Source organism: Pleurodeles waltl, chromosome 4_2 (assembly GCF_031143425.1).
Source record: "Pleurodeles waltl isolate 20211129_DDA chromosome 4_2, aPleWal1.hap1.20221129, whole genome shotgun sequence".
NCBI lineage: Eukaryota > Metazoa > Chordata > Amphibia > Caudata > Salamandridae > Pleurodeles > Pleurodeles waltl.
The window spans coordinates 867,395,371-867,419,965 of NC_090443.1; the positions used below are offsets into that span (position 1 = coordinate 867,395,371).

General features: G+C 41.0%; 1 protein-coding gene across 6 annotated transcripts in view; it reads left to right on the plus strand.

Moving 5' to 3' along the window:
* SSBP3 (single stranded DNA binding protein 3) overlaps window positions 1–24,595 on the plus strand; it is a 277,102-nt gene that overhangs the window by 213,254 nt on the left and 39,253 nt on the right. For 2 of the 6 annotated variants that reach the window (XM_069232624.1, XM_069232628.1), the window contains 8 exons: window positions 1,101–1,181; window positions 4,941–5,000; window positions 16,877–16,943; window positions 17,029–17,105; window positions 19,933–20,021; window positions 20,177–20,225; window positions 21,993–22,028; window positions 23,255–23,309. In XM_069232624.1, the coding sequence (XP_069088725.1) occupies window positions 1,101–1,181; window positions 4,941–5,000; window positions 16,877–16,943; window positions 17,029–17,105; window positions 19,933–20,021; window positions 20,177–20,225; window positions 21,993–22,028; window positions 23,255–23,309 (514 nt within the window). The remainder of the gene's footprint in view (window positions 1–1,100; window positions 1,182–4,940; window positions 5,001–16,876; window positions 16,944–17,028; window positions 17,106–19,932; window positions 20,022–20,176; window positions 20,226–21,992; window positions 22,029–23,254; window positions 23,310–24,595) is intronic. The other 4 variants (XM_069232626.1, XM_069232629.1, XM_069232625.1 and 1 more) reach the window with 3 other exon arrangements.

The following is a 24,595-nucleotide window of genomic DNA, read 5'->3' on the forward strand; positions in this document are numbered from 1 at the left end:
ACCACGTTTTGCAAGTAGATAACTGTTTAGAGCAGAGGCTCCGTCCGAGCCTGCTTTTCCCATCATCCTGTTCATTAATAATCTGATTTATCACTACCTTTCGATCATATAATACTCCAGAATTTGTGTTGAAGGAAAGAGATTTGCTGTGTAAGTTTATCCTTATTCCTGGTTCAGCTTGAATTAGGAAAGCTATCTGGATAAGCAAACGAGGTGTGGTGGATGGGGAATATCAACCACTGCTTTGAAGACTATGCTCAGATCACCCTAGATTCAGATTGTAGCTGTACAAATTGTTCACACTTATTTGAGTGCCCATATGCTGATAATATAATGTAAAATGTATTATGGGCTTGGCATTTGTTAAGATACTACAGCGAATAACCTTTCCCTTTTCTAGTACTTCTTAAGGAGTACAAAAGTGCGCACAGGCAGGCTGATTGACCCAAGAAAGCTCACATACTTGAAGTTGAGTTTGATCAGTCAAGAACTTACTCGAAAGGGCTAAAAAAAAAAAAAATCTCTTTTAAAAAGCACATCTTCTTATATGAGCAGAGGCCCAAACTGGGGAGTGGTCCATCGCTTTTAGTGAGTCTTATTTTGAGTTCTGGCTGAAGTAATCCAAATTCTCCCCTTTGGGGTGTTTTTTTTTTTTGGGGGGGGGGGAGGGGTTGTGTTTTGTTTTTTGTCACCTGCTTCGTCTCTTGGCACTGACCAAGTTACATATTGTCAATTTATGTGCCTTGCCTGTTCTTTAGAGAACAGACTATTCATTGTGGATGAATGCAACAATAACATACAACTCTGAATATGGTCGAAGTAGCTCTTATTCTGCAAATTTTAGTCTTAAGAAACTAGATGCTTATCCTGCGTACATTGAACTTTGCTGAAGCTTTCATCATGTTTTTGTTATTTAATTTTCTTTGCTTGATATGCAGTGTTGTTTTCTTCATAAATGTGACCAACGCTGTGTCTTGATGTCTCGTTCCCATTAAACAGCTATACTAATAAAAAAAAATTACCTGTTTTTATGCTTTCCGCCTCTTCTGTTCTTTCCCATGCACTAATACGTAACCTGCTTCTCCTTTCTGAACTCACAGGGACCACCTGGCTCTCAGCCCTCGCCACACGCACAGCCTCCACCTCACAATCCCAACAGCATGATGGGTCCTCACAGTCAGGTAATGATGAAGATGATATAGACTGTTATCTGATCACACACTCACCCATTGTAGTTAGCTGTGGCTGCTTCAAACTCTTCTCAGATACCTTTCTGTTTTGGACAAGGTGGTGACAATGTGAAAGATCTAAGGACTGATACTTTTCCTAGGATTGTGGCAGCTTGGGTATCTAGAGTGAACAGGTAGTTTGAACAAACCTCGAAGGGGACACAATTAATATGAATACGTGAACCTCCCCCTGCATGTTGGAACCAGGTCCAATCCAGAGTGATGGGACGCATCTCTAGACAGGATTTCATAACCACTCTTGTTGACTAGTAGTAGTATTTCTCAAGGCAAAGCTACTCAGCAATTGTTCTACAACACATTTTGATTAATTGGGGTGCTTGCTTACCTCTTCTGTACGTGGTGTGGTCTTATTTTCGGTTACTATAAACTACATAACCCTGCATGTATTTACATTTTACAGCTTAATCAGTCAAGCGTTTTGCAGAAAAAATACCTTTCAACATGTCCCCATAGCTTCTTTGGGTCAGCGATGTAATTTGGTGATGTTGCTGTTAGTGTCATCACAGTAGATTAATGCCTGTGGTATGGCCATTCCCAGTGCTGATTGAAATAGAGCATAAAAAGGCCCGTGTTGCCTCTGTTCAAGCTCCGTATCACTCAGTGCCCCCTTACTGTCTGATCTGCATGCGAACGCATGTCACTCATGCACACTGATACACTGGTATTTGTCTCCACCCCGTTTGCTAAAATTAAATCAGGGATCAGAATTGAACAGGAGCCCAGATATTTGAGTACTGATGTTAGAATAGTAAGTCCTCGTTTTCTGGGATATGAGTGAATTTGTATGCATTTCTTCAATTTATTGAAAAGCACAGAACTACTCGCTTTTTAGAGACATGGTGGGGTGGGGTGGAGTGGTAGGGGTTTGGACTGAATGGTGAGAACACCGGTGGGCCTCTTTACATTTTTCTCTTGTGACATTCTTTCTTTTAGGTCACATAACAGATCATTTCCATTGGTTGGGTGCCCACAAAACCCTCTCTAGCCTTTTTTTGCTTAATTGTTGAGGTTATGTTAGAGGAGAATCTTACTGTTTTATCAGTGATGTAGGCCCAGTATAGAGGTGCCTACCTTGTGACGTCCCAACAGTTCTCGGTGTGGCCTTTCTTCCAGCTCCACATCAGTCTCATGGATAGAGGTAGATGTGGCCTCATTTTGCTGGTAAGAACTTCTTTCTTCTGGGAGAGGCGTATTTGGGAAAGCGTCTTTAAGTTCTACTTAAGTGCATTTGAAACGAGCACCAAATAGTCTAAAGTTAAAACAAGCGTTTTTATAAAACGTTTTTTTCCCGTGAGTAATAATTCATCCGTAGAACGCGCTGTGCCACAAGGTGGTTCAGGTGGCCTTTGATACTGGGTGAGGGGGATGGACGGGCTGCTGTGGTTCACTGCCATTCCACTTCACACCGGTGTGCAGCTAGCTTCTGGAGGAGGCTGGCCATGTGTCCTTCCCTCAGGGGGAATGATTTTTTTTTTTTGGGGTGGGGGGGGCGGGCAGGGGGTGTCACAGAGGAGCAAAGGTGTGAATTGGGCTATTTCATGATAGTGGGAATGGACGAACCATTTCATGGGCTGCAATGGGTTGTTCACCTTTACATTTTGGTGGATTAGCACTTATGTATGCAGATTCCTTCTCACTGGCACCCCTACTTTTCACACCACTTCCCCAAGAAACACAGTGATGTTTGTAACTCTGTATGGGCTCCCATGTATGCCCTATCTGGGGAGGTGTGAATGCAGCATTTGCCTCCATTACGCCCGGGTTGGGAAGCAATAGACAGGTCTTCCCTCTGAAATTAGTGAGTCTCCTTGGAGAGGGGCTGCTAACTGGTTCTTCCTGAGCGTTTCAGGTTTGGAGATGGGAAGTGCAAAGGGGCGCTGTGCAGTTTCTATTGCTCATATGAGGAAGTTCTAGGCATGATTTTCCTTCTTCGTGTCTGATCACTGCTACAGGAAGGCTAAATAACAAACAGATGCAAGAACACACCCTTCATTTTGCTATTATAGTGGAACCTTCAGATTGGAGATAGCCCAGTGCTTCCTGCCCTGAATTGCTTACATAAATTCACCAGGAGAGGCTATGTTTTCCTTTATTCCACCTTTATCATCAGAGTGAGAGGAGTATCTCCATCACAACATTTAAAATACAGCATTCCTGTTTTATAGTTTCATTCCATCCGTTTTTTGGGAAAATTAAACCATATTTTTTTTACTGTATTTACACGTTGGATGGTGATGGCAGTGGTGTGTGTGAACGCTCGGATTCTCATGGCGTACATTGGCATTGTAACACTTGCAACTAATGTTTCCTTTTACAGTTTTTGCCTGCCAACTCAGAAGCCTCCACGGATTTTCATAAGGAAAAAAAAACCTGCATGAAAAACCAAAACAACCTTGACTTAAAGCTTCTGATTGTCGACTCTCCTTTTTCTTTCAAATTACTCTCCCTCCTTCCTTTCCATCCTCTGCCTACCTCTTCTGTCTGAGAACCGCTTTAAGTCAAGTGCATGTTTGTAATCCTTATTGATGTATCTCAGGAAGTTGCCCACACCGTATTTGAAAGAAAAAAACCTCTTCTTCAAAAGTAATATCCCTGTAACCTAACAATACCTGATCACCTGTAGCTTGTTTATTAATACCACAAACCAATTTGACATTCTCACACCCCTCTCCCACTAAAGCTCACATCTAATTTCTTACTAATGTGATCTACCAAATAGAACTGGAGTAAAGCATGGGCTAGTTTCTGTAGAGCCCAAGACTAATCCCAGTAGCCAATAATAACTACAAAAACTCTAACCCTGGGAGCATAAAGCACAACAATGCCTCGTCGGGGGTAATAAGTGCTATACAATGCAATCACAATACTAACACGCAACAGTCGGACAGTCAATTGTAGTTTATACAGGCTGCTAAATTATTCCCTTTATTGCTTGACTCCCCTGCACTCACATAAGACAATACTCCTGTGAGTCCTATCCAGCACCCAGTAGTGTACTAGTCCACAACAATAAACCATCCACTATAATCTGAACAGGCGTAGAATTAACTGAACAGATCTACTACATTCCCCTGACCAGCGGAGGACTCTTATGTAGTCTACCACTGCAGGTCCCGACTAGACACATACTACAGCCACTTCTTCGGATCTCTCGATGACAATCCGATTTGTGATGATATTTACAAATAACACCCATGTTTCTCCTTTTTAACCTATGCCTGCTCAGGCCTATAAACAAAACATCTCAGAAGCAACACCCAGTGCTGTAACCAGCTAAGTGGACAATAAACTTATGAAAATAAATACCAAAAAGGGACCTGCAGAGCTGCTCGAAGCTGCCAGCTTACTGAAAACCATAAACTGCATTTCTGTTGCTCACACTTCTTCATCCATCACACTGCTAAACGATGCGTTCCATAATACCATAACTGCACTTCTGTGGCCTTCACGCACAACAGGAAAATGCTTCCCACATAGGATCAACACACTTCCAACCAAGCAACTCATGAAGCTCCTCAGGGCCCCACATGGGGTAGTAAGCGCTATATAAATGCTGCAACACAATACAGTACACCACTCGCGTACAACTGTTGGCTCTTATATGCTATGGTGGGGGAAATTTGGGAGGAACTGAAAATTGGGACGATGGTCATGAGATGTTTCAATAATCATGTTTTTTTGTTTTTTCAGCCTTTTATGTCACCACGATATGCTGGAGGCCCACGGCCTCCAATTCGAATGGGAAATCAGGTAGGTCCTTGTTGAACTCATTGTTTACAACCTGTACTATTATGTGTCGTTTGTATGCAAGGTGTGGGACTACCACAAATCATATCATCCAAAAATTTTGCCGATTTGGGGGATATGTGGGTTGTTGCATTTTACTGTTTTTAGTGTTGCAGAAAAAATTGTCACTTCCTCTTTTTAGGTCTTGCTTACCAACAGGCCCATTATGTACAATATTACATTTTGTTACACCTAATATCACAGATTACCATAATGGCAAGGGCTTTATGGGTTAGCCACCCACTATAACGAACCTTGGGTGATTTTGCGGTGCTGATTTTATTAGGCCCTATTGAGAGGGCTTGTACATTGTTTTGCAAACCGTATTTTTCTACATGTTTGTAAATTCATAACTATATGCATTATGGTTTCCAGTTTGTTCACTTCGGTAGGCCTGTGTTGGTTAAGGTGTAAATCTTATAATCAGGGGTATGGGCCTTATCTGTTCATTGGAAAAACTCAGGCCAGATGCCATAGAATTGATCTATTTATTATTAAACGTAGTGACAAGGCCAGTAGGCCTGACCTACATATTGTGAAAAGCTTGATTTAAATGCAGTGGACTTTTATGGCTGGCCTGTTAGTGCACTGTGCTAATTTCCGTAGGCAGGTCTTTTGTTACATGGATTCACACAGATTACCATAATAGGAACAGATTTGGTGTTGGTGACACACTTGAACAAACCATGGGGGTAGAAGGTATGCACTACGACGCTGTTTCTTAACCTGACTTCTGAGGATCCCTTATTCATTACTGGAAACTGGGGTCCCCCAACTGAATTATTAATGTAATTGTGAGATATTACTGGAAGCCGGAACACCTGGCGTAAGCATTTTTGATTATTTGAACCGCTAAATGATAATACTGAAGCAAGCATTCATCAAAGAAATGCACAGATGATGAAATAATTGAATTCACAATCGCATATAACAAAAATCAAAATTGTAATTTTAATAGGGGAGTTGGAGTGTTTCTAAATTCAATCGAGGCCACTTATCATCCATACTCTCTTCTACTTGCACTGCTCTCACAAATCAACCTGAGGACACAAATGTAATTTTTAACAGTCAATTAAAAATTTCTTCACACTTATAGAACATTTTAAACTTTGAAATTGTACATTTAGCTTCTTTATTTAAATACACTAGCAAGTAATATTATCGGACTTTCTAAGTATTCGCAGCCCCCCTAAGTAGGATTCGCAGACCCCCAGAGGTCACTACACCACAGGTTGGGAATCACGGTACGGTAGTACTAAGTAGGCTCACTTAGGAGAGATTGTATCTTGCTTGTGTCAACTGTAATTTTGTATACATTTGTAATTTATTGACTGTATGGGAATGTTTATGCACATAACAGAAGGCCTGAGGTGGTTATGCTGGCACACCAGTGAGAGCAGCTATAGGCCTGATTGGTGCTCCGGGTAAAGATATGCCAGTGGTTATACGTCTTGTCTGTTTATTATGAAAAGATATGACGCGTGCAGTAGTGTTGACTTTTTTACGTAAAGCACTTTTTAGAACCAATAGACCTTTAACAGTGAGATGTTATCCCCCTAAGTTACAGGCTGTGGAGACGTATTTTGATACATGTAGTCTGACAGGTCACAGTAATGGCCAAAAGGTTTGGTGTTGGTCATCCACTCTGGCAAACCCCGAGAGTAGAATCTTTTCGCTGCAACAATTCTTGTTGGGCCCTTTTGAGAAGGGTGGTTGTTGTAAAACAGTATGCATGCTAGTTGCCAGCTTTGGTTTTAGTGTCAAACCAGTGACATAGAGTACAGGCTTTTAAAAATGTTAGTAATTTTCATTCTTTCATAATTCACTAAACGTTTTAATGCACTGCAATTCCGAATGCAGACCAGTGAACCATTGATATTTAATAATTTCTTGATAGGAATTTATATCGGACTGAGCTTGACAGTTCGACACAGATCATCAAGGTTGTTTTGTTTATTTAACATTTTTAGCAGTAGCTGTGCTAAGCGGTCTTGGCGTGCTTCACGTAACTGGAGCAATACAGATGAACCATTATAGGAAAAGCATGTCCTTTCTTGATGCTGGATACTACTTTAGCGGAGGTCAGACCTGATGAGCCAGGTGAAGAACAGTTTGGTAATAAGTGCATAACAATGTGGTTGAGTGGATCTTCCCAACGCTGGTGTGAGGTTAGCTAGGATGAAGTTAGAGTTGCTACATTAGCTGAGGTGTATACGAGATGTGTCTTTGGTCTCTTTCTGAAGGAGAGAAGAGTGGGTTGAATTTACAGACGAGTGAAGAGAGACTTCCTTAAATGTGTGCCCGCCACCGTAATTACTGTTGCTTGTTATTGTGTTCCCTCTTCAAACACGGTCTCTTGATTGTATTGTGGTTTGAGATGACCAGTAATATATAAATGAGAGCATATACAGTTAATTTTTATCAGGAATGACGTGAAAGAAACCAAGAGAAACTGGACTTCTAAAGATAACAAGTGTCCCCGTCCACACCATTGAGAGGCAGACGTGTTAAAGTTACTTGCACCTTTGTTTCCTACTCTGCATCACTGTGCTTAGGCTGATGGCCAGTGTTTGCATCAAATGTTACGCTTTCTGCTTAGTCCGGAAAGGTCCATTTTAGTTTGATCAGACCAGAAAATCATTTGAGGTATGACTACAGAATCCCCCACGACGCTTTTGGAAACTTTAAATGAGATTCCTAGTGAGCTTTCTTGAGCAGTGGCTTGCTTCTTGCTACCCTCCTGTAAAGGCCGGTGTATACGGGTGGATTCAATGAAGGGTTTAGGGCCAAAGAGTCTTCAGAATGCCTGTATTACTTAGGAATTTTCTCAGCCATCATAACCAGCTGAAGACTATTATTCCCAAAAATGTTATTTTCCCCATACAAGTCCTTTTCAGTCACTAGAGTGATAGCAAAAGTTTGTGTATTCTCCGGAGGTTCCTCCATGGTTGCTGTGCGTTGGAGGGCTGCTCTGAATTCTCACTTACCCTTCCTTCTACTTACGAACTTGCCTATGAACGGTAGAAAGAGAGCTCCTTTCAAGAATTGACCCTCCAGTCCATTGGTTGCTGAGGACTGCTGTGCATCTGGTCTTTTTTTATGTCCCTGCTACAGAAGGACTCTCTACTCTTGATATTCACCCAGGCTGGTGATTGGCTCCTAAAGCTTTGACACCCTTCCCTCCTCTTCTTCCTCCTGCTGGGCTACACCCCCCCCCCCCTCCCCCCAAAGGCCCCCATCCTCTGCAGAAGGCTGCTCCCACCATTCAGCTCTTCTCCAGCGAGACCGTAATGGCATCCTATTCATCCTATGGTTCCTCACCGTGTCCCAAGTAGCGTGTGCGTTTTCCCTAACCAAAAGGCACTACTGCAGGAGCCAACAGATTAAACCGCTTCAGCATCTTGCTACTTTGCAGCAGCACTGATAGCGTCCCAAAGGGAAAGTGGTGTGTGGGCATCTCTCAGCCTTCCTTGGTAGTTGCTACCCCAGGATTTGTGATCGCAGTAGTAGGCATATTCCTGTAGTGTGATTCTCTTAAAGGAAAACGATACTATGCTTATCGGGAGGGATTGTGAACACCTCTCTTTCATACAGCCAGATTTGTAAATTGCTATTAGTGTTGTCATATCCATACTGCGACCAGATTTTGCTGCCTGAAAGCTTGTAAGCTCCTTCAGACTTGACATTGACGTCTTGGTTACCTCTTTGATCACTTAACGTCTTGATTGTTCATCCAGTGGATGGATAGTCTAAACCCTCTATTTCTAAATAGTTAGCAGGAGACTGTCCTTAGAAATGTATTTATGCCCATGCTCTGATCTGTGCCTTTCAGCAGCTTTGCACTAAGGAGCTTTCAAAAGAACTCGGAGACGCACAGTTGAGCCTTCACTTTGAAGTGCCCTACACGAACGTTGAGAACCTGCTGAGTTTATATTCTAGTCAAGTGATTCACTTACGTTTAACTCAGGTGGAGGCCAGTTAAATTTGTGTTAGACCTCGAATGTGATTGGTTAGTTCGGCGTCAGTTTAGGATTTCGAATTCTAGGAGAGTTGCCATTTAGTTTTTATTTTTAATGAATATTATTTAAAAAAAATTATAGGCATTTAAGATCTATTGAAAACTATAAAACAAAATTGCAGTGCATTTTATTTCCAGGCAGAAATGCAAAATAAGGTGAAAACCTTGAAAGTTGAAGGGTGTATATCATTTATGATTGCTGTAATGGAAATACCGTAGTTTAGCAAATTTATTTAAGTATTTGAATTTTCTTGCTGTCCTTAAAGACATGATAGGACTATATTATTCAATGGAGAAGGTGGTCCTTATGTCTGGCACCACTTATGGTAGAAGGTGAATCCCTCGTATATAGAAGAAAGTATTTCTCGTGCTAGTTCATGGGCAGCTGGTGTGCCGAAATGGTGACTTTGCTCAGCCCTGCAGACGTCTTCCTTCTGTTACAAAACATTCTGATTTTTAGTTTTAAATGGCAAGCACCTTAAAATTCAGATGTTTCAAGGTTTGGAAAGAAGTTTAGGTTAGTTTAATTAAAGCTACTTCAGAACTGACACACGCAGCTTTGGTGGTGCAGATGGATATTTCTGCAATTCACCTAATTGTCAGAATTCCAATAACTCAACATGATATTTTGCTATGAATGTTTTTAATGTACCTAATTCAAAACATCTTGAACGATTAAATAGCAATTGATTAATTTTCCATGCCTAAGTATCCTTTAGGATCTACTTTGTGGACGTAGCGTTTTAGATTTACTGAGTGTTTGGCCAGCTCTGTGATCAATAAAAACATTAACAACCAACAAATGGACACCCAAGGAAATAGGAAATACGTTTTGACTGCAGGAGTTTGTGTCGGAAAGGTTTCAGACTTTGTAGGCATTACAAGATCTGAAAAATGGGGAAGCATGCCCTGTAGAATGTGTGCTTGGGAAGTCACACAGTCACAATGCAGCAAGCAGCACGCTGGATATTTAGTTGGTTCCGCCTATCATTTTGTCAGCCTTACTATAGCTTCAGTTGCTGGAATTGTTTCAGTTCTGTTGGTTGCTTCATTGGTACTTTACACACCTGCTGCCAATGTATTGAGAGTTTGTATTTTTTAAGTCTGGATTTGGAGTATGCTTTAATTGGCTGTACTTGTAGTGTGTTGAGGCTTTAGACCTGCATTACTGGTCATTGATGCATGAGTGGCGGCTCAACAGAAGTCTCCCGGGAAGGTAAGTGTAGGCTTTAGGGGTTCAAAAATGCATAGAATTGTGCATGAGAATGACCTATAATCCAGTCCCCACCTCATTTTAGCTTTGGAATATGACAGAACCTCTTGGAATGGTTCTGCAAGGGCAGGAACGGTGTTGATTGACATGACCGTTTTAGCGTGGCGTGAAGCCAGAGACTGCAGACAGCCGCCATCTGACTAACATTAAGGAGCTTAGAAGATTTTGTGTGCAAAGTCAATGGAGAGAACAGCTCTCAGTGCTGATGATGAAAGGCTGACATGCAATACGTAATCAATCAGGAGTACGAAGGATGTCTGTGGAGGAACCACCAGCCAGAAAAGGAACACTGCTAAAAATTGTGTTCATTGCTTTACTACCCCAGAAATGTACACTCAGGGGTTGTTCACAAGCAAACGGATCTAACTTTATACTGTGATGTAAATTTATACAGGCTGTGTATGCACGAGAAAAGCATGTACTCATAGGTCCATGCTAGTGGTTTATATTTGTTGTGTTGACAACATCTCCATGCTGTATGAGTAGCTTAAAATTTAAACAGTTTCTGTAGGTGTAATACATGTTTAATATATACTCAATAGAATCCTAGACTGGGGTTTGATGCTGATAGAAATAAGCAAAATCTGCATCACATTTGTCCCCTGGGGAAGTTGAGTCACATTTGTAACAAGTTGAATGGCGAAACTATCTCCAAATCGTAGTTCTGGCTTTTGAGATTCCCACAATACATATAGTACTGTGTGCATCCACCTTGTGTGATTGTTACACACTCATTATATAATACAAATGTTATGCCTCTATTGTCATCTGTGAAAAGTCCTTGTGGTCTTTGAGTATGTGTTGATGAACTTCGTGTCTTGCTCTCAGCTTCAGAGCAGGCAACCTCAGATTGATTGTCCATGTACTTGATGGTCGGATGCACTTCTAGTGACTGCCACTGTTGAAGAGGTTGATGTGATGTTCATTTGTATATTGTTAATATGCAGTGATAATATTATTTTGGTGGTAGATTGTGTTGAAAGCCCAGACCTGTATGTGTGAAGTAACATAGCCATCTTGCAATAATATATTAAGTTGCTGTAGGAAAGCATTTGTTTCACTAAGCTTCTATGCTAGGCGTGTAAATCCAGATTACGTTTGTATTTTTGTGGAGTTGCTAGAGGCTGGTTAGCCACAATATTATCTTTAGTATCACAATGGCCAACTTGTAACTCTGGCAATATTGGTTTCAAAAGTATATCCTCGTGGTGAGAATCAAGTCACTTTGTGAGGTTGCAACTGTTGTGAAAGGGACAGTATAAAGGATTTCAGAAAAATGTACAGACTACAAATATTATTTATATCCTAATCTGCAGTGGTCTGAGTATGCAGAAACCAAACCCATATTAAAATCTTTAGTATTGGTCTTTTTGTTCTCCTTTGTATCCCCCAAATCTTTGTCCCTATTATTACCCTATTTTTTTCCATAGATCTTCTTGACGATCAAAAGCTCATGGATATCACAATAGAACATTGCCCTCCTCCTCTCACGTTGGCTCTTAAGAGTTTTTCTTAAAATACTTAAAAACTCAACAGGTAGACTTGGTTCCCCACACCATCCTAGGTGATTTGTGCCTTTCTAAATGTAAATTATTTTTTTCTGGCTTTTAAAGTAAAAGTGGTGCTGTCCACCACAAATATTCATAATTGGACTTATATTGAACATCCATTTTAGTGCACTTCCCTTGCTGTGTCATCTTCAGCAATTCTGGCAGACTTATTTGCTGCAAGACAATAATAAACATTCAACTGGCAGAAGCCACAGCTATATATTATATTTTTTGAAAAAATCTCAACGGGGCACAGCTCCATTAGACTCTGAAGAAGAGATTGTTCTCCTGCTTGTGATCCATGGTCTCCTATAAAATCAGAACCCCCCCTAGGGTGCGCAATCCCAGCCCTTTGACATTTGAACTGGTCATCATAGCCTTGGACCTTAGGTAGATTCAGGACCCTGAAAGCTTCAGTCTCCTTTCCCAGGATAACCAATGGTTCTTTGCTCCTCTTTCTTGTTCCTAAACTGCTATTTAGGCACCTAAACCTACTATTATTAAATAAGCAATCTCATAAAGTCTTCGGGAAAGTTTCCACCATATCATACATACTAAGTGGCTGATTTTATGTTTTTGCACATTCCCCATCATAACATCTTTTTGGAGAAAATACATCAGATTTCTGCACTTCTGTTATGCAAATGTGTGGAGCATCTGTTACGATAAGGGCAACTTTCTTGTTTTCTGTGTTTTTACGATCATCTTCTTAGTGGCAAGTACAGGTATTAGACTACATTACAAGGGGGTCCAATTCACAGTTCTTGGGATCTACAAAAGTACTTAAATGTAATCTCTTTCTTTGGAGCTGTGCTGCTTTCTTAAACCGCTTCACTCAGTGAAGCAGCCTCATGAAAACCCCAGGCATACTCCTGGAGCTCCCCCAACCCCTTTGTGTCCAGCTCCAACTAAACTGACTTATTTTAGATACAACCCATTTATTACTGTAACACTCTGTTGATGAATTCCAGGAGATGAGAAATGTTAAACAAACCCATTTGTCTTAATCATTTCTACCTGCTATGTGGATTCTTACTTGTGCAGCAGACTTGTGCTGACTGAGGTGGCCACCAGCGTGGTGCTCGCTCTCCCTTTGAGCTTGGTAGAGAAGGGTGCTGCGTTTGGTATGGATGGGGTGATGGCCCATGTTGTGCAATTCTCCCATGATTCTTCTACATTTGTGTTGCTGATTTGGATGGAGGGTCAGCTGTATAAATAACATCAAATTGCCCATGGCTAGTCGTCAGTGTTGAATTTTTCACCTTTGGGTTCCAAGTCGCATCATAGAAAGCTCAGGCTTCGCTTATGTAGCCTATTTGATTTAATTTGGAATCACTGTTTAGAAAACAACCCAGTTATTAACAGCTACCCATGTAGGATTCGATATGTCGCATGATGACTCACGATACATATCCGGAATGTGTGTTGTTCATACATTTTCTGTTCTCATTTCTCTGGGCGCACATCAAGTAGCAGATCATTTTCACTCTTCTTTGCTAGACTCGTGTTATGGTGCCAAGGAGATTAAATGTGCAGGTTGTTCTTAGATTTAACATCAAGTGCACCAATTAGTTTTTAAATAATAATTCTCTATTTCTGACACATTTTGTGAATGTTTGTTAAAATCCTTACATAGCTCAACTTCTTCCTCGATGAAACTTTGCTACAAGAGGCGAGATTACTTTTTTTCCTTCTTTTTTTAAAGTTCATACGATCTCCAGAAAAGCTGAGGCAGCTTTCAAGTGACCACCAGAAGCCTTATGTTTTTTATTACCGTGTGCTGTCATTTGGACTCCCAGGATTATTCCATAAACCATATTTGAGGAATGCCCACTCTTCTGCAGATACTCCCTTTGCAAGCAATCCTAAATGATCAGCCTGCCTGATGATTTATTGTAAATAGTTAAGATCTTCCCAGTGCATTCTGATTGATCTCTTCTCAGACGTTGATGATTGCAACATACAGAAATTTTATTTTTCGTACATTTACGCATGTTTTGAGGCCTTCCTCCCTAACTCAACTGTAGGCAGATTATTGTCCCTGATTGGCTGTCCATTTTCAAAATTGAATGAGAAAGAAACATAGTAAACATTGAAAGGACAGGAACTTAGGACCATGCCTCCACTCTGCATTCTCATCGCATTCTCCTGAAAACACTATTTAAAGATGCAAAGTTTCAGTTTACTCTCAAAAGTCTGAAGCAGTTATTGACTGAAGAGGAGTCGCATGACTTCGTTCTGTGTCATGCATTCTGACTATTACACCTGCATTTATAAAGGTTTCACCACCACATTTCAACTAACATGTTTTTCACAAAGTACATAACATAGCCACAGTGATCTACTAATGTAGACATTTTGTAACCTATTTTGTATTAGATACTCTGGTGTTGATTAACACAAGAAACCAGATTTGTTTAGCCTCACTTCTAATGTCACACTATCAGAGACTTCCATTGGTGATTAAGGTTTGTCTTCTATCTCTTTTGCAGAAACGCCTTCCCCTTTTTTCAGTTTCGCCCCTTGTACTTGTGACTAATTGCCTGTCTGCCATCCAGTACTGCTTATCCTCCTTTTCGCATTGCCAACCATGTAAAAACAGAAATTATTCATGTCCCTTAATTTCATCCACCCACACCATTCCGTCTTTTCTTTTTCTCCTCCTAGTCTTTTTGTTATTGCCTTCCCTTCTCAAAATGCTAAAACTAGTCTTCATTTTGACAGGGAAATTACCCTTTCTCTTCATCTGTAGCTTCAATTTATCAATCCCGGCAACAATAAATCCATACAAGACCATGTATTTAATCAAGATGTTGTTTAACAATCTTATCTTCTGCAAGCTAGACTTTGACGACAGTCCTCTCCTTAATTTCACCCACTACACCTTAAGGCCCAGTGGGGAAAAAACAGAGATGTCACCAACACCTTCCAAGATCCATCTCTTCCCATAGACATCAAGCATTAGTGTTCACTGTCTTGTGCAGCGTCCTTCAGTCTATTGCTCCAACCTACTCATGGCCATGCCGCCTTATCTTAAATAGATCTTGTAGCTTTCTGGGGCTCTGTACCTCCTTCAATCAAAAACGCACCACCATTTCAGCACCTAAATCCATTGTATCCCAAGTTTCCTGTAATTTTCCCTCCTGATGTTAGCTTTGTAATACCTTTCCCTAACTTGAGTCTCCCAAAGCATTTCCAAAAAGCCTGAAGAAGTCTACCCCTTTTTAGGTCTCAACCTACAAATTTGAGTCAGCTCATTGCTCACGATTGGATGGCTTTCTTGAATATCTCCATCACTAATCCCAATTTGATACTTTCCTCTCTTTTCTTGTTAGTCCTGTCCCTGAATAATAGCTTCTTAATATCCGTTCTCACTGCCAACGCTAGAGGACTACTCTTTAGTTAAGTTTCAGCACTTCTCTGCAATTCATTTCTTTTCTCTTGTTTGCCCCTCTGCTTACCAACCCCGCTTGTCCATTGCTCCCTGCACCTCCTCCGCACCCTCAGCTTCATTATGTTTTATACTTACATTTTTCATTTTTTTTAATGTTGATTGTGCAAGTACCAAACGTCAGTACACTTTTGCTGGATTCCTCGTCTAGAAGAATCCACTGGGAATGTCCTCTCCTTGTCTCATATAATACCATTTAATTAACTAGCTCCCTTTTTCGCCTTTGTATGCAGTTGTCACAGGCTAGGGATGGGATTCTGCAAGACACTTAACATTTACATTTCAGGTGAAAGACTGGCAAGGGATTGGTTTATTCAGTAATGGTAGAAAAGTTCACAGTGTGTGTGTTGGCTCCTCACAACATCAGGAACCACTCTGTCACTTTCTCAATTGTCATGTGCTGGCTCTCACGCTATTGGAGGTGGGTCACCACTGTTACTGTGATCATATACACTTCATGGACATGCCTCTTGCCTTGCTGTGTACCCTACTTGTATTCCTCGGAGGTCTCTGTACAAGGCATTCCATCCCTCTTGCTGAAAAGTGTGGCCAATAGCTTCCTTCTGAGGCCTGCCTCACACACCAAACACAGTCCACCCATACAACTGCATTAACTTTCTCATGTGGAACCGATACAGTAAACATTGCCCTCCACTCTTAAGTATTTCAGCCATGTTTCTGTATGCACAAAGACACTTATACATTCACTGTTGCTGAAAGGTGCAAACAAGATACTGATTTGCCTCAAGCAAGGAGAACACAGGCAGTTTAGAAACAAACAGACTTCAGAGCAGTGCGATATTGTACAGATGGTTTCTGCCCATGATTAAATACACTTAAAGTATAAATTCAAATGCCTTCCAGCTATTCTCTGGTATAGGCAACTGGTGAAGAGAAAAACATTATTGATAAGTGCCTAATCAAACAAAATTGAAGCTTTTATATTTGTTTCATTTTGATATTGAGATAAGGAGCACTGCTATTGTATTGAGGCGGGAGTAGATCATGTGTAACCACCGCCGTTTACTGGAATATTGTACTAACAGCTCATCATTTGTGTAAACGTTTTCTACCTTTAATTCACACAAGCGCAGCTTGCTGGTACAAGAGAGGGAAATAATTGATAAATGCATGTGATCCTTCTCCTGAAAGAGCACGCTAAAAGAATGACTAAACAGAGCTTTTTATTTCCTGCGGAGCATCAATTTACATAAAACAGATTAGGGTGCCATACTTGACCCAATATGTGCTAAAACATTGGTGCACGTCAGTCAGTACACTTCAGTAGTGAGCAAATCTGTATCTTTCTGTGGCTGCCTATTCCAGTCTCATCCTTGTGATACTAATGAGGAATTTACACTATTTGTGGAACTAAAGCAACGTAAGCTAAGAACTTAAACAAATGAAAGTGTTGGGGTCATGGCAATTCTTTTTTCCTTTGTCAGAAAGATGTGTTAATAAGTTTAGTTTTGTAAACTATGTTTTAAGTATAAATGCTGTTCACTGTCGCCTGCCATTACAGTATTTTTCCTTCTTATGCTTTTTCAGCCTCCAGGAGGTGTTCCAGGTACGCAACCTTTGCTTCCCAATTCAATGGACCCTATACGGCAACAAGGTACCTTTTGATGTGTAGGCATGTTTACTGTCTCATTTCTGTGGTTTTCTTACACCTCTTACGTTTGTTTTTTGTGTCAAAACAGGGCATCCAAACATGGGTGGGCCGATGCAAAGAATGAACCCTCCACGAGGGATGGGCCCAATGGGTCCAGGTCCCCAGGTAAATGAGCCGCTGGTGGTGTCCTTAGTACCCGCAGAACACATACTCAAGCACACCCACCATAGAAGGTTAACACATCTGCACATGGATTAAATAATGGAGGCACTTTGGCAGTGAATGTGGGGCTAGCCACCTTTTCTGTTTTCAGTTTTTTTTTATTAGACATTTTCACTTCTGTCTCATAGCTGTTTTTCCTGACATGCCACTAAATGACAGTACAATGTAACATTTTAATTTAAATATAATTGAATATAAACTTAAAACCCAAATTACCAGCAGCAAAAACATTGGGTAGGTTGATAACCCTAACTGCTTCTGATAGTATTGTGTAGAAATGGGGGAAAGGGACGATTAAGGGGATTCGATATTTCTAGGACCATCTCCCCCTTTTTTTATTTCTAATTTTTCCCCATTATTTCACATGGGCAGCTGTGTCACCTGGTGAAGTCTCTTTGTCGCCTACTGCAGATCCTCTGAGTCACTGTGGATGTGTATCAAGGTCAATAGTGGTTTAATCCAAAATGTGGGGTACACCTTGATGTTTGTAGTAGAGGTCTAAATTTGTTGTTTTCTGTATTTTTCATTTTAGCATATATTTGTTTGTGCTGCCATTTAATCTCAACTTTCAGAGTTCTGCTAGTACCTGGGTTTGCGTAATAACTGACGGAAAGTCTATAACGGCATCCATCTATTGAGATTTGTTGTTTTACAAGCTGCAACCTTTAAGAATTGTTGCAAGCACCAAATCAAAAGTGACCAAAAGTTGGTAGTTCTGGGAACCAGCGTCGTCCTATAGAACTTGTTAATTGGGGCAGTCTGTAGTTGAGTTGCTCAGTAATGTACAATCTGAAAAGTCAGTTGGCTGCAAGAAGGAACATGCGCTGCCTGAGGTGCGCTGTGATAGGCTAGATTTATTTGATAGATACATGTTACTATATTAGGCCTTTGAACAGAGCGTTCAAGGCAAGCTTTAGTTGCAGAGTAAGAGATACTTAAAGAATCTCACTATGACTTCAAATCAGTATATAAGACATGGCATGCAGGAGGGAGGCCAGATCCTGGAAGCAAGATGTAGTTAGGCCTGAAGAAGAGAAAAACTGCTCCATGCGGTCTAGTAAGATTCTTAGCCACATTGAATATCTGACTCGGTGGCGTGTAGGTATACGAACTGCCAGGGAAAAGTCGTTTTTGAGTGATTAGAAGACCCTATGCGAGTGAGGCTTGTCCTTCAATGTGTGTGTGCCTTTCCACCACGGTGGGGCTGGGCTTTCAGTGAATCAGCGTGAAGAACGATTACAAAAGTACAGGAGATGTATTGAGGTTGTGCAGAATTTGCTTGGGTTCAGATTTACGTACCTGAGAGCTATCCCGCGGATAAGCACTTGCAGACTTGTGTCTGCTTTTGTGAAAGCAAATGGACTAAATATAGTTCTACTTCTTACTTGACTGAGGGCGTTCATTTACGTGTCATTGTATTGAATTGGATCATATTACACTGTACTACAATGTATTACAGCATTTATATAGCGCTCACAACCTCTTTAAGATGCGCTGATTAGTGATTTGTGCAGACCTTGATGAACTAGGAAGCCAGTGCCGCCTACCCAGTGCTTAACTTAAACTGGTGGTTGCAGGTGGGGTCCAACCACACTTTAGGGACCAGTACTTATTTTTCATCATCAGACTTTGACTCAGAGTGAGAGAGTGAAAATCACAAGGAAGAGAAGAAGGAAGGAGACACAAATGGAAAAACCACGAAAAAGGGAGAAAACATAGAGAGAAAAGTTAAATATTGGTGGGCAGCTCGTGCTGATAGTTTGTCAGAAAGGAAAGTGGTCTGGGTCATTTTTGTGTAAGCTTTCTTTTGGTTATCTAAGAGAAAACATGAGTAATGTAATGACCACTGGTTCCTGCTACATGTCTGTCAAACAAAAAGGTTTTCACGTTGTTTTCCTGCAAGACAGTTCAGATTTGTATTTAAGGCTCGGGTAATGGAAAATCACTGAGAATGAGTGAATTAAATAATAAGATGCAGAACTTCAGTACTAACACTTCCACTGGTGGCAGTAACTTGGACAATGATTCTCATGGGTCTGAGTGTTGCTAGAAGCGTGCTCTTAGCTTAAGGAAGACGTTTGGGCAAACCAAGACTTCCATAACTCGTGCGCTGTGACTATACAACTGATTTCATATATCACAAAACTAGTTTTTATAGGGGAGGAATAGGTATTTCTGAAAGCGCCTGCTTTTGTGAACCAGAGAAGTGCATGCTATAAAAGTAGAAGGAATGTAATTCTTGTACATTCACAACATTTTGCCGGGGCAGCTTCGAAGTTCTTCAAATTCATTTACTTTACATGGGATAAAGAAGCGCCCAGAGACATTAAGTGCCCGAGTCATTAGTAGGGCGTAATAATTTTTTTATAATTTGATGATTTTTTTTTTTTTGCTTGTGACAGAAGTGACTTGTTTAAAAGAATATATTTTTTTAATATAGATTTTGACTACCGACTTTGTCTAAATTGTTTTTTTTTTTTTTTTTTTTGGTGGGGGGGGGGGAAATAACACATCAGTGGGCTAACTGATTTGGAGAGCATTTAGCGCCAGGCAATGTGCCCTCTTTTACCTCTACAAGTCCAGGTTATCAAGATCATTTTACCTTAACGAAGCTGCTGTCCACATTTCGTTTGGTATTTTAAGTGTTAGTAACTGTAAATTATTTTGTTGTGTAAGTGCTTTTAAATGTTTTAGGTTTATTTTTTAAAAGCTAACCTGTCTGGTTTGGTTTTTTTCCCTCCGATCCGCGATTTCCCTCTTCCTATGGTAGAACGATCCTTGGTTATCGTTGCAGAGCTATGGCGGTGGCATGAGACCTCCACACAACTCTTTAGGGCCTGGCATGCCTGGAATCAACATGTAAGGCAAAGAACGTTTTCTCTGATTGACTCACTGGCATTTTGTCAAAGTTGTGACCTAAAGAAATAAATTGTCATGGACCGTTTTGGCATCACCTATTGCTTCAGTTTCCAGCGATGCAGTTTTGATAATTTTGATTTGATTTCATCTATTAGGGGTCCAGGAGCTGGCAGGCCGTGGCCAAACCCAAACAGTGCGAATTCAGTAAGTGCGACGTTATTATGCATGTATTCGTGTTGGTCACTCTAGTGCCTCTTCTGAATTGACACCTGGTACATTGAGATGGGACACTAAAGGAGAACTAAATTGAACACTAATTGTATGAGAGGTGAAGGAGAACTGTGATTGTCCTTTTGGGGATAGTTTTGAATACATATAGGAAAAGGTAAATTTTCCTTTTAGAACCCAACAGTTCTTCTGAAAGACATTAGGTCATCACACGTCGCAGCTTTCACTGTGAAACAAGACTGCTGATTGGACAAGCGGGTCTGTAGAGACATCCGGTTGTGTCCCTTATGGTGGACCTGGGCATGGTTGCTGTTCTGCGGCTACCTAAGTCACAGCATATCGTTTTGAGGGCAGAAACAAGTTGGCTCATTCCGATGCCTTGGACAAAGTTGTATGTACCTTAGACGGAGGTCTAAGGCAAGGTAGTTCGAGGCAGCCCCCTGTTGTGCCACTAGCTTAACACACTGAATTGCCACTTAATGCACCAGTTATGGCCCTACTCCCAACGAACGGGACAGCAAAATGTACTGTACTGAAAATCCAGGCACTGACCTTTACAGACCCAACAGAACCACTACTTTGGAATTGAACATTTTAATGTATTTTTTAATACTTACGATCTCTGCTTGCAGGAGCACAGAAGTAGAATTAGGAAGAGTGGTGGGAGATACCTACACAACCAGTGTTATGCGTAGCATGTCACTGGAGATGCCCAAATTAGAGGTCTCACCCAGTAAACTGTGCCTTTCCCTTTCTGTGCATGTACTGTCTGCCTTTTTAAAGGCAGTTCCTAGGCATGGGCATTTGATTGTTGTAAGGTGCTCATTCTCATTACTGAGTTAGACACAATGCAATAGGGATTATCCCTTTATCACTGTAAAGGATATGGTTGCACCTTCACTAGTAGTTTGATTATCTTGGTGCAGCTTTCCGTATTCATGTTATGTTGCCTTTCATAATCATGAGCAAATGGCGGTGTTGATATTCTTAATTGACTCTTTGGCGTGCTTATTCTGAGGGTGCTATAATATATGTTGCTCATTCTTGCTGTGGACTATGATCTGAATATGTTTTCTAGCGAAAACTGCTGTACTTATCTTAAATATGCAAATTGTAAATGGTTTATAGCCTTAATCTTGCTTCCTTACAGCTTCTAGTCGACTCTGTATCACTGACTCGCCACTAAGTAAAAAATCCTCTGCTTCCTTGGAGACCAGAATACTTAACCAAATGCACCACTCCATGGTAGGCTCAAACATTTGCTGTGGCAGAGGAGTGGGTTTTAAAGGTGGAAGTGTGGGACCTTCTCTAAAGCCAGAATTGCACAATCTACCCTGGACTTCGCAAGAGTCTAGATAATCTTGCAAGGTTCCTCTATCAAAGGAATTCATAGAATACATTAACTACCCAGAGTTTAGTTCTTAGTACATGACATACTGATGGGCTGCAGCCCCATTGTGTGTGCAATGAGAATGAGGGTAGAAATCTTAAGATCTCTCTCTAGAGTTAAGCGCATACTTAAATTAGGCAGGGTGGTTGACCAGTGCAGACGCATGCCATTGCTTACCTATAATGGACTGGATTCCTTTTCAGAACCCCATTCCAAAAGGAGGTTTATAGTAGCCTGTGGTCGTTCATTTTGGTTTATTATGTCATGGTAATTGGTATGCTGGACAAGGGTCGAGATTAGAGTGACTGGTCTTGTAAATGTTTTTCTTTCTTTTAAATCTCCTTTCTCTATAGATTTCATACTCTTCTTCGTCGCCCGGTACATACGTGGTAAGTGATTCAAAGTATACAGTAAATTACGATCTGTGTAGTTTAATGACATGTGGCTTCATGTTTTGTTGTAGTTTTTGTTTGATGAACAAGTCTCTCACATATTCTTTATTTAACAAGGCAAGTGGTGCAATATTGGTTTATCTTTTCTGCGGTATGTCCACAGTACTTTGCAAATTGTTACTTTGAATAGTTTTAATTCACAAATAACACTTGTTATGAACAACAAAGGAAAGATCTAAGCTAGTAACACAGAACTATAGGTCTGCAATGAAAAAGGTAGTTGAAAGAATAAAGGAGAGAGATGTGAGGTGGCCTCCTACCATAAAGACAACATTTAAAAAAAAAAGCAAAAAAAGCACCACCGTACGAAAGGTGGAGTCCTCTAGATAGACACACAAGAAAAACAGAGCCCTAACAAGTTAGAGCTATTAGCATTGTAAATTCCTAACTGGACTTTTCTTACCACACAAATTGAAAATTGGAAGTAAAACAGTTGACAAAAGTGAGATGATTCAAATCGCTACGGCCGCCATGAGTATGAGCACAAAGGAGAGACACAAAAGGAAAAATAAGTTTGCTCGCAGTCAGCTTATCAGCAAATGTGCAATTAACCATGTAACAGGGTCGATGGTCAAGGCGGTAACAAAACGCCCCCAAGGAAGGACACACGTAAAGCTTTTACCAATGATGATAAAGGATTTTTGAAAGGCAAGCCCACGAATGTGTGATAGTGATGGGCGTGTGGTGGGTGTGGTTAAAAGCCCACATATAGATTACATCAGGCCAGAGCACTTGCCTGCTTAACCTAAAAAGAACAGTGCAGCTAGCTCATCCAGAAAACGCAAAAGTGATGATTTTGAAAGTGAAACTACTTTGAATTGAAAAATGAGAGGAAACAAGGTTGCACAAAGTCAGTAGAGTGTTTTCAGTGTGGTGTCTTCCAAGATTTCAGTATGTAGAATTAAAACGGCTGCACATACCACATTGCATTTATTAATACCTAGCTGCTGCGTTACAATGTTCCTCTTTAGAAGTTTTAAAAATGAAAGTGCCTGGGGGAGGAAGGGGTGTAAATGTTTTCTGTTTTACTGTAGCCAGAGATAGATGCTTTGTTCAATAGCAAAGAAAGCGGGATATTTTTGCTGTCAGCAACACCATCTAGCTGACCTATTCCAGTATATGTTCACACATCCGGTTCATTTTTTGTCTGATTTTGTCTTTAGGGGCCCCCGGGTGGTGGAGGTCCGCCAGGAACGCCAATCATGCCCAGCCCTGCAGGTAGGAACAATGTGAATCTTTAGTCAGAGTCATAACACGTGATTTAGAAACACTATTTTTAATTTGGGATGTAAACTAAGTCACCCTCATAAAATATCCCAGTGTGTAGTATATCTCCTGGTTAAAAGTGTTTAGGCATGCATAACCTTGTGGTCTGCAAAATAAATGTATAGGAAGCCTAAGTAAAATTTGTTTGGTGTCAAGATGCCCATTTGGGTTGAATAGTGGAAATCACTTTTTCTTGTCGCATCGATATACATACACATATACCAATTTCTGGTCCATTTTGTAAGCTGAAATCAAATGTTAAACTTTCACATTGTATATTTCATGTTCGAATGTGTCCTAGAATTCACTGACTCCTTTCTTTGGATTTTGTGTGACAATTTAATGCATTCTGAATATTTTAGTTTTGATTTCAATCCATTGAATCAACTAGACTAACTAACACACATGAGTAGCTGGTAGAAAGACCAGGATTGGAAACTGTTTGTAATGACATGGAGTTAAGTGGTTCCCAAAGTTATAGGGGACATGTATCTGATAGCGACGTCTAGCTGCAGATTCCTGACCTTAGAATGATCCCATGATTCGGAAGATTTTTCGTGAGCAGTAATCCTGCATGCCGGTAGGTGGCATTGAGCTCCACATGCTTCGTCGACGTCGTCCGTACTGGAAGTGATGTTTGCTGCACCTGTAGAAGAGCCACCCAGGCATGCTGATGTCAGTTCTTTTCTTTCCGTGCCAGCCAGTGCAGATCCAGCAAGAGATACCCGTTCAGGCACTTTATGACTGAGGTTTTTTTTAATGTTTTGTTGAGGCTTTTTTGAGGTTTTCCTCCTGGGTGGTGTCATCAAAGAAGGTTGGCTTCAAGCCCTGCTTCACCGGTCACCGGCTGATGTCGTTGACGGACCTGCATAGTGTTTGCCTGTGGTGCCTCGAGTACAACCACGACCAGAAGTCGTGCTTTGACTGCTGCGCGATGAATTCAAAGGCTTTGAGGGAGCCCTCCCTCAAACTGATGGTGGCCTGTTGTGTGACACCGTACCGGTCGAGGTCCCAGTCGAGAAGAAGGTCCCGGAATCGGTCAAGGAGTCAGACGTTAACATCCCATTCGAATTCTCAGGTAAGTTTAGGTACAAGAAGAAAAAGAAGTTGCAGCATGCTTCAACTTCTTTGTTGGCCAATGAGATGCGGGAGTGTCTGCATTCTAGGCCTCCCTTCGCAGTTGGGCCTTGGAAGACTTTGCGCTACCATAAGTTTCTGGGAACTGGACCGACCCCCAC